We start from the raw sequence: 13,227 nt of genomic DNA on the forward strand, positions 1-13,227 counted from the left end.
CGTGCAATTTCGGCATCTTGTCCAATCTTACTAGCATCACATCTGCTACAGAATTTTTAGATAAGTAATCAGACGCAGTCAGTCGAAAGAGCAATTGACGACGTACAGAAGACCCAAAATAAAAAAGAATAAAAAGTTGACAGAGAAGCACAGAATGATTGCACCGTTTAAGAATGGGTCTGAATCCTTTCTTTGGCCCTTAATACAGTAAGCTTCAAAAGAAGCTTTAAAGGTACGAGCACTCTACAAGGGCTGTAAGACCGTTCGCCGAAAGAAAATTTATAGTGGGGTAATTGGTCACATGGGACAATTCGTCAAAGGGGAATTCGTCTTGATGACAATTCGTCACACAAATGTGCGAAATGTCACATGTTTGAAGACACAGTGAGTCGACAGGGAAGCTTGTTCATGTCACAAATTTTTAAAGACAGGAGACAACAAACGAAAAAAAAGACAAACACAAAACGTCTCGATTTTCTTTTCAAATGAGACAATTTGTTTTTTTTTGTCTGTCGTTTCCGGTTTTCAAAAATGTCTCTTATATTTATTTACTTTTTCGTAATTTATCAAGCATATTGCTTGCAAATGAATACCCATAAGCCAGGCCATTCTTTACTGGCACATTTCTGTATCCTATGTAAAAGGGCTTGCTAGAACGCTCGAGATTATATTTAACACCGTAAAAATCAGATCTACGAGATATGTGAGCTCTGTGCCAGGACGGAAAGGGGTAAGATTTCTTTTTTTTTTTGTTAAGACCATCGAGGAATGGAATGCGCTGCCTAGTGAAATTGTCTGTGTTGCAAATGTTTGTGTCGCAAACACATAAACATTTCTTTTTTTCTCGTTTGTTCACTCCCTGCAGTAATACTTGATACAGGTGCTGCATGCTAAAAATGAATAAAGAATAAAGAGTAAAGTTAGCAAAAGCAATCAAATTAAACATTGAATCGTAGCTGCAACTTCCACTTTAGATAGTATTTGAATTTAAAAAGTAAAAAGAAAACCGGCCGCAGACATAAGTTAAAAGGACGCAGGCAACAAAGAGTCTTCAACTCTTTTCAACGCAACAAATCACTGTGGACTCCCTAACAGGATTTAACATGGAATCTAGAAAACAAAAGCAACTGATCGCTTCGAAACCAAAAAGTAGGCGCACAACAAAGAGATCTTCGGAACTTTATCGTCTACACATATGTGTCCCATGTCACCCTTTTTCCAGTTTTGGATCAATTGACTGAGAGACAAACTGTCCTGTGACGAACTGCACTATATGACCAATTGTCCTGCTACGAGTCGTCCTCTTACCAATTTTCTTCCGACAAACGGCCTGCAGCACCTCTAAAACTTTTTTGTACATTTACTAAAGTACATTTACATTGCTCTAAAGTGTACATTTGTACATTTAAGAGCAATAACCAGATATCCTTAGCACACACTACATTTTGGACCAGTGTAGGACAGCTTCTCACAGTCAACTAAAAAAAGTCAGCTCTTCTCCACTTAATTTTTTTTTTAAAGCATTATAGTGAAAAGGGTCTATGAACATGCCAAACAAATGACCTTACATCATACTGCCAATGGCCCAATTATTTTTATTTTTCATTTATTGTGCTGAACTTTAGTATACTGGTGTACTTCTCAGTGGTGATCTCAAATATACAATTATTTTTTCAGATGGCTTTAGTAATCAATAAATTTTTAATTTTAGTTAGGTTTTAGCTTCCTCTGTACATCCCACATTAGCAGTGCTCTGAAGTCAGTCAACCACAAAAGCCAGGTAGAAGCAGTAGAGTCAAACATTGTACATTTAAAGGAAACAATGGCATGCAAATCGACCTGGTATTTACAAAGACGAGACACCCGAAACAAGCGAGGTTCAGCGAGGACGCTTCCCGCTGCACTCACCGGCTGGCGAACTCCCGGGTGAAGTGTGCCACGGCCGCCCCCTCGTCCTGAGCGCTCTCGGGCACTGCGCGAGTTCGGCACGTGGGAGGAGGAGGGGCGAGCTGCGGGGGGTTCTGCCTACGAAGCCCCGGGCGGGCTAGCCACTCACTCATAGGCACGCGAGTCCGGGTCGATCTCCGTGGCGCGTCCTCTTCCACAACCATCCCGAGGCATTCGTTGGCGTCTTCAAACTCTTCCAGGCTGCTGCTGTCGCTGGACACCAGGTCCACGATGGGCTGGGGGCGAAACGGAGTGGGCTCGGACAGGGCGCACGGTTACTAGGTCCACAAGAGGGCAAATCCCTTAAAGGGCTACTCCGCTTCAGTTTTGTTTTTAAAAAAACAATGTAGTCCTCTTCAGTACCACCTAGGAAGACCCCACATTGAATATTACGACTTACCGTAAAATACCAGGGAAGCGCCCACTCAAACTTAGGAGATAATCACAAAAAAATGGGAGATAGGCGCTTGTCTGGTCATAATTTTATATAGAAATGTACTGTGCATATTTTTCAGATCTTACAAACTTGGGAATGGGCGCTTAATGTGGAATGGGCGGATGCACGGTATTCTACGGTAGTTCTGTCTAAATGTTTCCTAAACGGTTCGGCAAACTTTGCGACTCGTCAACTTGTCGAAATTGGCCGACTCGTTCAGGGCGAATTGAGGCGCAACCAACAGCGCAGTCAAGGCTAAGACATGGGCGTAGCCAACATTGAGCTAAACGTCATCACCCTTGCCCCTCTTAGCTTGTTTTTAGTTCTCTGGGCAAGCGTAGCGGGAGACGTCAGCGACGTTTCCTTTCAGCACTCAGTGGTGTCCACGTGACTGGCATAATGTCCCGCAGTGGTCCCGCTGTCTCTTGAATCACAACACCGTCGCCGTCTTACCGTTTGTGAATATTGTCTTTCGGAGTTTCATTCACACTACGGACACTATGTGTGCAGACGTCGTCGAATGCCGTAGACACTGAAACGTGGTGAAGAGTGTGGTGCAGACGACACCTGCGCCTGGTACGCGGCTGCCCCAATCCCTCCCGTCGTTGCGTAGAGGATCACGTGACATCTCACACCACGTTATAGCAATGTTCTTGGCGGCTCGAGGTCAATGTTGCCGGACGAAGCCGAAGTTTCGGTTTTGATTTCTGCTCGTGTTTAAAATTAGATTTAACATTATAGATCCCATTTGTTGCAAAGCAAATGACGTAGTGTCTTGTACTATTAATTTTTAATGCGAAATCATTGATTATGCCGATATCTTTGGAAATGAGCGGAATAGCTCTTTAAAAAAAAGTATATTTTGAGAAATGTCATATTATATTTATAACATTCAAGCATATCTAAAGTACTGCTCCCAGAAAGCTTCATTTGTTTACACTGTCTAGTTACTTTTATATATGTTATTTTTGTTCAAGCACTTTGGATGCATTTTTCTCCATTCCATTTTTTGGCATAAATTTCACTTCTGGGAAACCCTAGTTTGGTAACGAAACAAAAGGAAAGGCTCACTCATTGCTGTTCCCAACTGGAATTGAATGGGAAATGCAACTGTGGCATTGTTTTTTTACTTTGTGGATGCCTTCTATAAAAGATGCTAGGAATTTCTCGGCAACATAAAAGGCAAAAATTTGAGTTTTCAGCTTGATGTTAGCATAAAAAAGATTACTTTTGGAAATTTTGTTGTTACAGTTGCACTCTCCAGGCATTATGCAGCGTATCTGGTAAAGAAAAATGTTGGGTATTACATTAGTTTTCTAACGGTAGCTTTTCTAAACAATGTCAGTGTGTTCTTGATAAAAATGACTATAATGTTTTAATAAACAGCAGACAGCTGTCTAACAAGAAACGACATTGTGGGCTCGTTTAGTTAAAAAAAGCACTCATCAGCAAGTAGGAAAACAATGTTCTCTTTCTCGCTGCCAAGTGTTTTTTGCTGATACAACCGCCACATGTGTCCACAATGAGAGTTCTTGCTTTGACGATATTAAGCTTGGGTAGACGTCGGGTGATCAAAGAATTCTGTCTTTTCCTCTTATCTTCAGATCTAGGTGACGCCATGTTCTCAAACTGTTGCATTCCATTCCAATTGCTGGCGTCAGATTCTCAAGAAGTTTTGGCTTCCTGCGACGGTTAGTTTATTTACGCGAATCGAAAAGCAAAAAAATTTTTTCTGACATGCACCCGGAGGATATAAGTGTGCTCCAACACCCGTCCACGTCTACAGTTTCCCCCGCCACTCGTTCGGATACAAACTATAAAAAAACGTAGGTGGAGGAAGGGAAACCACGACACGGGAACACTCACGTGTTGCTGTTGGGAGCTCGCAGCTTCGTCCCTGCGCACCGTCAGCTGAAGCACGCGCTCGTCCCCGCAGATGGCAGCCAGCGTTGCCTGCACAGCCCGAGACTCGTCGAGACAAACCACCTTTTTCCGCACGGCACACCTGACCAGCCAACGAGAGGCCGACGTACGTGATCCCACAGCAGTCCCTGGGGCCACCCTGTCCATCGCTGATGTCGCACGGGTATCGAGGTCAGGTCGCTGACGTCCTGCTTGACCTGAAACCACGAAAGCAGTTTGTTGCTTGATGACATGAACAGTGGTTTTGGCCACAAAGGTAACTGCAATCAAATCACTTCACGACCTTTCGACATCATAAAATTTACAATGTTCTTTTCGTTGAGACCAACATCTAGGATAACCTTGATGATCTGTTGTTAATGCTGCAAAACAAAACCCAAATGGCTTTGTGCCCTCACGATACAGGATCACAACAAATGTATGAATAAATTCTGTATTTGATATTGACTTCACCTCCCACCAGAAAACTATGTTGTGTGAGCCTAGTAGAAATAATAAAGTTGTTTCCTTGGTTAGGAACTCCCCCCTCATTACAGTAAGAAGTCACATCAAAAAGGTTTAAAAATTTGGTGGTATTACAGCATTGACTTACGGCAGTCCATTTAACTCCAAATCTATAGTAGTTAGGCTATGTCTGTTGGAGAACATGGCCAATGCTTGAGCCAGTCAAGAGCTATGAACAGGGTGTCAATGTCTGTCCCTTGTCATGCTTGTTTAACCTTTCTTAGTACCCTTTCCACCAAGCGCCGAGGACAGCTTGACAAGTATAGCATCTTCGTGGACTCCATGACGGCTACTCTCAGAAAGGGGGCTACAAGTTACAGCTCGCTGCATTGCATGAGCGTACAAACAAAACTGTGAATTGTGACACACAATCACGACAGCACCGGTCGTTGCTACACAGTGGGCCCCGAGCCTTATATAAAGAGATCTCAGACAAGGAGAAGAGCATGGCATCAGTAGAGTCGTGCATATCCTTAGCAACAACAGAGCGAAGCAAGTCAGATCTTAATTAGACTAGCCACTACTGCAACCAATGGTGAATCCTCTTATCAAACTAGAATCAGACTGCAGACCACCCAAAGTAGGCATTGCAGTCTACTTCAGCTGACTGCAATGTCAGACGATCGAAAATTTTTTTTGGCCTGTTTTGATTAAGCTGATGACGACAGCCAATGAAGGGTTAAAGAGATGAGCCAAACTTACTTGCAGAAATGTCTTCGTGTGTGGAAAGTTGATGGAGTACTGTCCTCTCGTTGTCTCGTCCGTGATATTCAGTCTCACCTGGATGCCACTACCCAAACCAGAAAAAGGAATCGTTCAACGACACCCGTCGTCTGCTTCTATACACCTTTCCAAGAAACACTCGGCCCCAGGGACAAGACAACCCTTTCTGAGCCAACTCACTGGGTTTGAGGCTAGTCTCTCTGCTAGCCCTAACCGAGTGGACTGTTGATTTCGATAGGCGCAATTTCAGACACTGCTGGCGGAAAAATTCTTGCCTATTCTCGCTGCTTTTTTTTAAAAGAAATTGGGTTGTGTGTGTGTTTATACAGCCTAGAACTTGGTCTGCCTCACAGGGGCGACGAGTCTCCCAGCTGTAGATGAGAAATTTAGCCAGTGCGGTACAGCCGCTAGCCTGGGGTCTTTAACGTGCATCACGCAGTAGTGATACACGACCGCACGCCGGTACGATGCTCATCCAGATCGAAACGGGCAGGGGTGGGGCTCGAACCCAGGATCCCTGGGTTCTGCAGCGTGAGCTTTCGCTCCACGTGCTCCAAGCTGGTGTGCGCTAGACCACTCGGCCACCAATCCCCCCCTGCATTTTTTTTTTTTTTTTTTTTTGTTTTCCTTTTATGGTGTATAATTTTTCCGAGACATTGAGAAAGCATTGTGCCAGATATAAAACAAAAAAAACTGTAAACTATTTTTGTTGGGCATGCGTGTGAAAGAACGAACGCGGCTGGGACGTTTGCCTGATTTTACGACGTGTTTTGACGGAGCCGCCCTCTCAGCCATGTCAATCGAAAAAGCGCTTAGCCATTGAAAATAACCGACAAGAGAAGATACCCTAAAGGAATGCATATTTACGAGCACAAATAACGCAATTACCTATCCACACAACAGGACTCGGACGTGAAATTTAGCAGGTGTCAACATTCAAACAATATATTGTTTGAATATTCGGATAATGCTGCACCGCACGGTACAGCGCTATTCAAAAAGGATTTACTTGAGAAAGATCCTAAATAAAAAAAAATAAAAAAAATTGGGTTGTGTGTAATGTTTACACAGCCTAGAACTCGGCCTGCCTCACAGGGGCGACGAGTATCCCAGCTGTAGATGAGAAATTTAGCCAGTGCGGTACAGCCGCTAGCCTGGGGTCTTTAACGTGCACCACGCATTAGTGATACACGACCGCACGCCGGTACGATGCTCATCCAGATCGAAACGGGCAGGGGTGGGACTCGAACCCAGGATCCCTAAATTCTGCAGCGCGAGCTAAAGATCCTAAATAGCACAGCACAACAGTGTTGACGACGGGCACATCCTTGCGATCGGATGGAATCAAAGAGGACCTCGTTTCGAGCAGTACTGAGGCAAAGAAACGGACATGACTGGTTCATTCCCCAACCCAGCCCGAACAGCAATTATTGGCGATGACATAGAAGGACTCTGCACGGCTTATCTCCGGGAGAAAGGAGAACAGCCGTCATTGTTCGAAACTCGCGACGAGGGCCATTCAACGCTCTTGTTTTCCTTCGTTTCCCCCGAAAGTTGAGCAGAAACACTTGAACGGCATAAACTCACCGCCCTAATTTCTCACACGTGAAGATAACACAAAAAGGGTATGCAGAATGCACGAGGAAAATAAAGAGGAAACATTGAAGAGGGACCCGAAAACTTTGAATGCGAAACCGCAAAACATGGGTGGAAAATCGCGCCGAGCAGGTTTCAACAGTCCGAGAGAGTGGCAGAAAACTTCTAGCTGACAGGGGGCAGTCTCGCAGGCTGCTGCACCATCGTCAGCGATACAGTGGCAGCTTAGGAGCATTTTTACGTAAAGAACTGTCGCAGATTAGGAAAAGCAGGGCAAGTTCCTTCCACAATTCACAAAGGGGCTAGCCAGGAAGCCAGAGGCAATAGACAATCTCTGCTTCATACTTTTTTTTTTTTTTTTTCAGCAAATAAAGATGTGAGAGTTTCCATGCCACAGGTTTTATAATGTACTGCCAATCGCCCCAGTGAGTAAAAGTACAACACGCAGTCATACAACAAGCCTCCAAATGCCTTTCCTTTAATACTCGAGTTCGGCGTAGCATTCCCCTTTGTCACTGCTAAGGAGAAAGGCAAGTATCCAATGAAGATGACAAATAAACTCACGGCTCTGTCGTTGCCGCTGAACTGCTACTGTCTGGAAGTTCCGGGCTGCTGACGTGAAGAGTGCCATCTGGAGGGAGCTCCAGCAGTGAAACGGGCATCTGGGCGACATTACGACAACAAACAAATTGGTCGCGTCAATGTGTTGCACCAATGTCGCATACAAAAGAGTTCCAACAATGCGTCGCACCATTATTAAAAAAAAGAAAAAGAAACGGCGTAAGCATCGGAGACAGATGCAGGAAAGGAGATGAATGTAGCACAGTACTCTGGTGCGTTTATCTTCCAACTGGCCCGATCGTCAACGAGTGTAGCCCCCATGGGGTGGCTCGAATTGTCACAACAATGTGTCACTGCGTGCGTTTGGCCAACACACGCAGTGACAGATATGTGCATGTGTGATACATGGTACTTGTGTTTGTCAAAATTACATGTCACATTCATTAGTCGTTCCTATGTGCAACGTCTGGACACTACGCTGACATACCACACCGTGTCACTCAGACAGGTTGCCAACGTACATATACCTCATTGTTTCACCCCCATATGTGACCCTAGCACATCACACACTGTCACACATACCGTGTTATGCTAACGCGACGCAACAAAACGCAACGGTGTCGCAACCCTTTGACAGGTCAACGCACGAGAGCGGCGAATGCGAAGGGGGCGGGGCTCACCTCGTCCGACACGTTAGCCCATCCTTGTATCACCTGACGGCAGGGTGCCAGCCCGGTCTCCTGGTGAATGGCCGCTCGGATGTCCCCTGAAAAAGCCCCGAGACAGAGCGTTCGCAGACAAGCAGTTGGGCCCGTTCTGATACCGTTGCGCTTCCACCTCGGCACGTTCACTCTTTAAGACAACCACCACGGTCGCCGCAACCCGCTGCAAAAATCCTCGAGTTCACCCGATGTCACAATCGTTGCGAATCTCAGAAAAATTACGACACCCCTTTTGAAGTGTGCGAGGAAAGGATTATCATCCAGAAAAATTTTTGACAGTCGCAAATGAGCCTCGAATTTGCTTCTCCAGAGTTTGCCCGTGCAGGCTCTGCGGCCAGGCCCGCACCGCCGCACCTCTTACCGGCGGTCGGGCTGCTGTGTGTGGTGCGCTGCCATGGAGAGCGCTGTTCTGGTGGCGTTTTTCGGAGCTACGTTATACAAAAGCCAATGGGAGCCTCGTTCCTTGATGACGCGCGCCAGCCAATGGAAGTCTATTCATCAGATCGTGGCTTCATTTATCGCTCCATTGGGACAGGGGAGTTTAGGTGCCATTTCGCGCGGCTTCAAAGCTGATGACGTCAGTTCGCTCCATAGGACAATTAATGCTTTCGCATTAATATAACACCGAACATCGTAATTTAGGCAGTTCAACTTATTCCCGACGGGTTGCAAGAAGTTTGTCGGCGTGAAACAAATGCCGGGGAAGCTCACTCCAGCAGAGCAAAAACAGTGCGAGACAAACCGTGTTTTCTTTGACCACCCGCCCAACCCGCAAGCTTCACGACGTGCAACGTCTCCCCGCAGGTGAGCGCGGCGGATATTTGAACGTCCGATTCGGCATCGTGTTACATTACCGTTTCCTCGAGGGCTATTTCGGCTCGAGAGACAGCAAATAACACACCAAGTAGTGCAGAGCCAGGGTGTTATACAACCGCAGCTTGTTCGGGTAGCTCAAGAAAACCGTAAGAGCTCCAACCTAAAGTGTCAACGGCACACGGATTCACGTCGTCGGTACACACGAATCATCGACAGCCGGAGGACGGCGACTTTGGCACATGGGAGCTGTAAGCTTCACTCACCGCACGTGACGCCGTCTCGTGGCAGGACCAGCGGGAGCGTCCTGCCCCGATACTCGACCCGCACGTCGAGGGTGCTTGGTGGCATCTCGACAGGGGGCGCCGCCTCCTGCGGTGGCCCCTGCTGCTCCGAGGGCAACGACTGCGTTTCTTGAGGCAACGCCCGATGCACCGCGTCCTGCGTCCCCGACAGAGACAAGTGAGCAACTCAAACTGTAGCCGCCCCCTCCCTCGAGGCTAGGCCTCGTTTTAGCATGACTTGGGCCAACACGGCAGAGCAAACATTGCTGCGAGGCAGGACAAAGTATTTTGGCAGCGGTATGAACTTTGAGGAGTACAGGACACATGAATATGTGAACTTAAGTGGCAACCTCTCGAAGCCCCTCATGGAAATTTTCATCTAAAACTTCTGCATAAGTATTTATTATGAGCATTGCGGCATTGACAAAAGAAAATATTTATTGCAACCCCCCACCCCCCTTAATTTCTCACAGGTGGGATCACTCCAGAAATATTAGGTCCTACACATTTAAAACTGACATTTTTAAATACTCTTTTTTTTCCATGCACTATTTGGTATTGGAATGAGCTCTTCGAGGGTCTGGGGTTTAAAGATGTGAACTCGCAGTTTTTTACCATGCTCTCACCAGCTCTTTAATGTGTGCGACATACTCATATTCTTTTGCGTTTGCAGAGTGGCATCTCAACTTGTTTACAAGGTTTTCTAAGCTGGTTATGTCTGCTTTCTGTTTTGCTTTAGGTAGCAAGCAATTTTTTTTCTTTTCTTAGTGTTTTTGATGTCATTTTTTCGTTTGCCCCTCCCCACTGTAATTCGCTCACGGTGCTGTAGGGCAGAGCTGTATATGGGGAGAGTTTGGCCAGTCTATGATCTCGCCGCCGTAACGCCCCCTACCCGAGTGAGCCAATCAGCCCACGGCGCAGAGCAAGAGGCGTGAGCGCATGAGTGTGAACTCCCGGCTGCTCCCAGCTGGGCGGGGAGGGCCACCATTTTCATTCAATTGCCCGGTGGAATGCATAGAATCAATATCCATATCTCGGTTCTTTCCTTTTATTTGGCAGGCTCTGGCAAGAAAATTATCTAGAGTTATTCTTCGGTGGCTTCAAAAGCGAACGAATTAACTTTCTCCACATTTGAACACAAACTTTGAACAGGCGAAAAAGAAACAAGCCCATAGCAGATGACGCATAGCCTCAACAGTGCACTGCGTCGACGGCATTGCATCAAAATGGCGGTCATCTCCTCTTTGCTCCCTTCTTTCTCTCTCGCTCCTTCAGCGCTTTCCCCTTTCCCTTCACTTTTCTCCTCTCCAGTGCCTCCATCGCTACACCCACTGGCCAGACCCTCCCAACATACGGCTCCGCTGAAGGGAATCTGAAATAAATAAATAAATAAATAAAATATGACAATTTTTAACTGAAACACATGGGTTAGACATTCTGTCAAATGCAACATCGCATTTGATGTGTGACGCTGTGTCATGGGACTCTGTATTGTCATGTAACATCATCACATCATCTGACATCATGATGTCATGTCCATCAATTTAAAACACTGATGCAACTGAACTGTGATTGCCAAACCTTATAGGTCTGTGTAATGACAGGGTCTACTATGCACAGCACTGCTGCAATGTATATGCAGTCAAAGAATAAATAATGTATGGACTCACCAGGAGGTTCCAGTTGGCGTTTTCCAGGTACATGAAGCACTCTCCGACGTCCTCCATGCCTGTACATGACTGGCAAAAAAGAAGAAAAAAAAAGATTTTAGCGAGCACGCATGGTCTATTCTAACATTGTCCTGTGAGGACAGCGCTTGCAACTAAAATTTCTGTGCCCAGAAATAACTTTAAACAGTCTCACTATCTAGTTTGCTGGAAATTGGCAACAGGACAAGCACTGCGAAGTGTAAAATTTCAGCTACAAAAATATTCTGGCATGATAGAATACTGTGGATGTCTGGTGCCAGTTCACCAGAAGCAGAAGACGGCAAATCAAGAATTTTCCGTTATGTCAATCAAACTATCATCACAAGAAACAAACCTGCCCCCGATCAGAAAAAACTGGTTCTTTACAACCAGTAGAGATCTTACCTGACTAATGATATTACATGCCTATATAAATGAAATGTCTTCTGTTTCAGCAACTATATTTTCCCCTTGTAAAGAGCATGGGGTTCTTTTTTTTTTTCTTTTTTTACATTATTACGTTTTGACTGAGCGGCAGGCAGCGTAATCCAAGCTGATTCATGAGCTAACCACGATCACAACAAACGCGTGATGTCAAGTTCAACGAGAAATGCAGATACGCTTTTCTTTATTTTGTTATCGTTTCCACGCGGCCCTTTAACCTAACACCAGCTGTTGTGCGCATACTTTGTGCAAGTTCCAAGAACCGCGCTTTCAAGGTCCGTTACCATTAAAGCACCAACAGCTGTTCTAACTAGACACCTTTGTGGGGTACGCTGCAAAAGTGACGTATTGGTAGACAGTCGCCACTTCACAACACCGGAAAAACAGGTTTTCAAACAAAACAAACGATTTCACCATACAGCAATAAACAGAAAAGCGGATCATTGTCAGTCGCTAAGCCCACCGTGCGTCAGCAAAAACAGACAAAAGCATAGTGCTCGGGAACGTTGCGACATCAACCAGTGACAAATTTTGACAGGGTTGTTAGTGATCGCCTCAACAAAAAGATTAATTAGAGTGTTTTCTCTCTCTCTCTCTCTCTCTCTCTAATAATCACGAACGCTCATGAATTCGCGCACGATTGCTCCGCTGCAAAAGCGTTCACTCGCTGTAGTCTAGACTATTCTTAGCACGGTAACGCTGGACAGTCCAGGGAATGTTTGTTCAGTGCATGGCGTAAAATACCAGCGATGGGTTGGTGTGATCGTCGAAAACGTGCAAAAGGTGGCACTTTACAGTCGTCCGCGATTTTCTTTTTACTTTACAGATGACAGCCGAATTCGGACCTTGAAAAATCTACGCCTCGAAAATCGCCAGCCCACACGAATCGTGCGGAGTGAGTGTCCCGAAACAAGTCATACGACTGCATCTTTGATATCCGCGATGAGTCGTCTCTATGTAGGAGCGCTGCAGTGCTTCACAGTACGGACGAAAAACTTCTGCGGTAATTTTGTGCGTGTGTGTGGATGGACGCTAGGTAGAAAAGCTAGCGACGACCCAGGGACACTGGCGCGAATCTCGGCGTTTCTTGTCTTCGACGGATGTCTGCAAGTCGCTCTGTGCTTCGCCAGCACGCTGCGGGACACCCGCGTTGGACGATAAGGTAAACAGACAGAGAACTATGAACGTTATCTGTGCAAGTTTACCTGAAAATCGGCCAACACTTGATCTCGCTGAGCCTCCATTACTGGCGCACAGTCGACTCGCCCGTCGACCACTCACTCGCCGACTCGCTCGCTTCCTGAAAGACCGCTCGGCGCTCACTCCTCGGCTGCCTCCGCTCACTCGCTCAGCTCGCTCACCTCGCTAGAGAGTGTACTAACCTCGCTAGACCGCTAGACTGATAGACGCACTGTCTTTATGGATAAACTACCGCATGACGTAGGAGGTGTTGCTAGAGTTTCTAGTGATGTCAAAACCCAATTAATACTAAATTATTGAACAATCACCGCGCATTATTATGAAAACAAAAATGTTCTTGATTAGCTAACAAATAAAAACCTTCTTTTTCAGCCGTCAGTTTACTT

The 13,227-nt window shown here is 45.9% G+C and overlaps 1 protein-coding gene across 3 annotated transcripts in view; it reads right to left on the reverse strand.

The window, feature by feature from the left end:
- Positions 1-13,071, reverse strand: part of LOC8024488 (FAS-associated factor 1) — a 26,468-nt gene extending 13,397 nt beyond the window's left edge. The window contains exons 1-10 of one of the 3 annotated variants that reach the window (XM_029991267.3): positions 12,847-13,020; positions 11,180-11,248; positions 9,492-9,666; positions 8,371-8,456; positions 7,694-7,791; positions 5,513-5,600; positions 4,417-4,503; positions 4,250-4,336; positions 2,057-2,183; positions 1,909-1,972 (exon numbers count right to left, since the gene is read on the reverse strand). In XM_029991267.3, coding sequence (XP_029847127.1) covers positions 1,909-1,972; positions 2,057-2,183; positions 4,250-4,336; positions 4,417-4,503; positions 5,513-5,600; positions 7,694-7,791; positions 8,371-8,456; positions 9,492-9,666; positions 11,180-11,248; positions 12,847-12,885 — 920 coding nt within the window. In that variant the 5' untranslated portion in view covers positions 12,886-13,020. Of the gene's footprint in view, positions 1-1,908; positions 2,184-4,249; positions 4,337-4,416; positions 4,504-5,512; positions 5,601-7,693; positions 7,792-8,370; positions 8,457-9,491; positions 9,667-11,179; positions 11,249-12,846 lie in introns of all 3 variants that reach the window. The other 2 variants (XM_040499365.2, XM_029991266.3) reach the window with 2 other exon arrangements.
- Positions 13,072-13,227: the final 156 nt, after the last annotated feature.

Source organism: Ixodes scapularis, unplaced genomic scaffold, assembly GCF_016920785.2.
Source record: "Ixodes scapularis isolate PalLabHiFi unplaced genomic scaffold, ASM1692078v2 PGA_scaffold12__126_contigs__length_90152505, whole genome shotgun sequence".
Lineage (NCBI taxonomy): Eukaryota > Metazoa > Arthropoda > Arachnida > Ixodida > Ixodidae > Ixodes > Ixodes scapularis.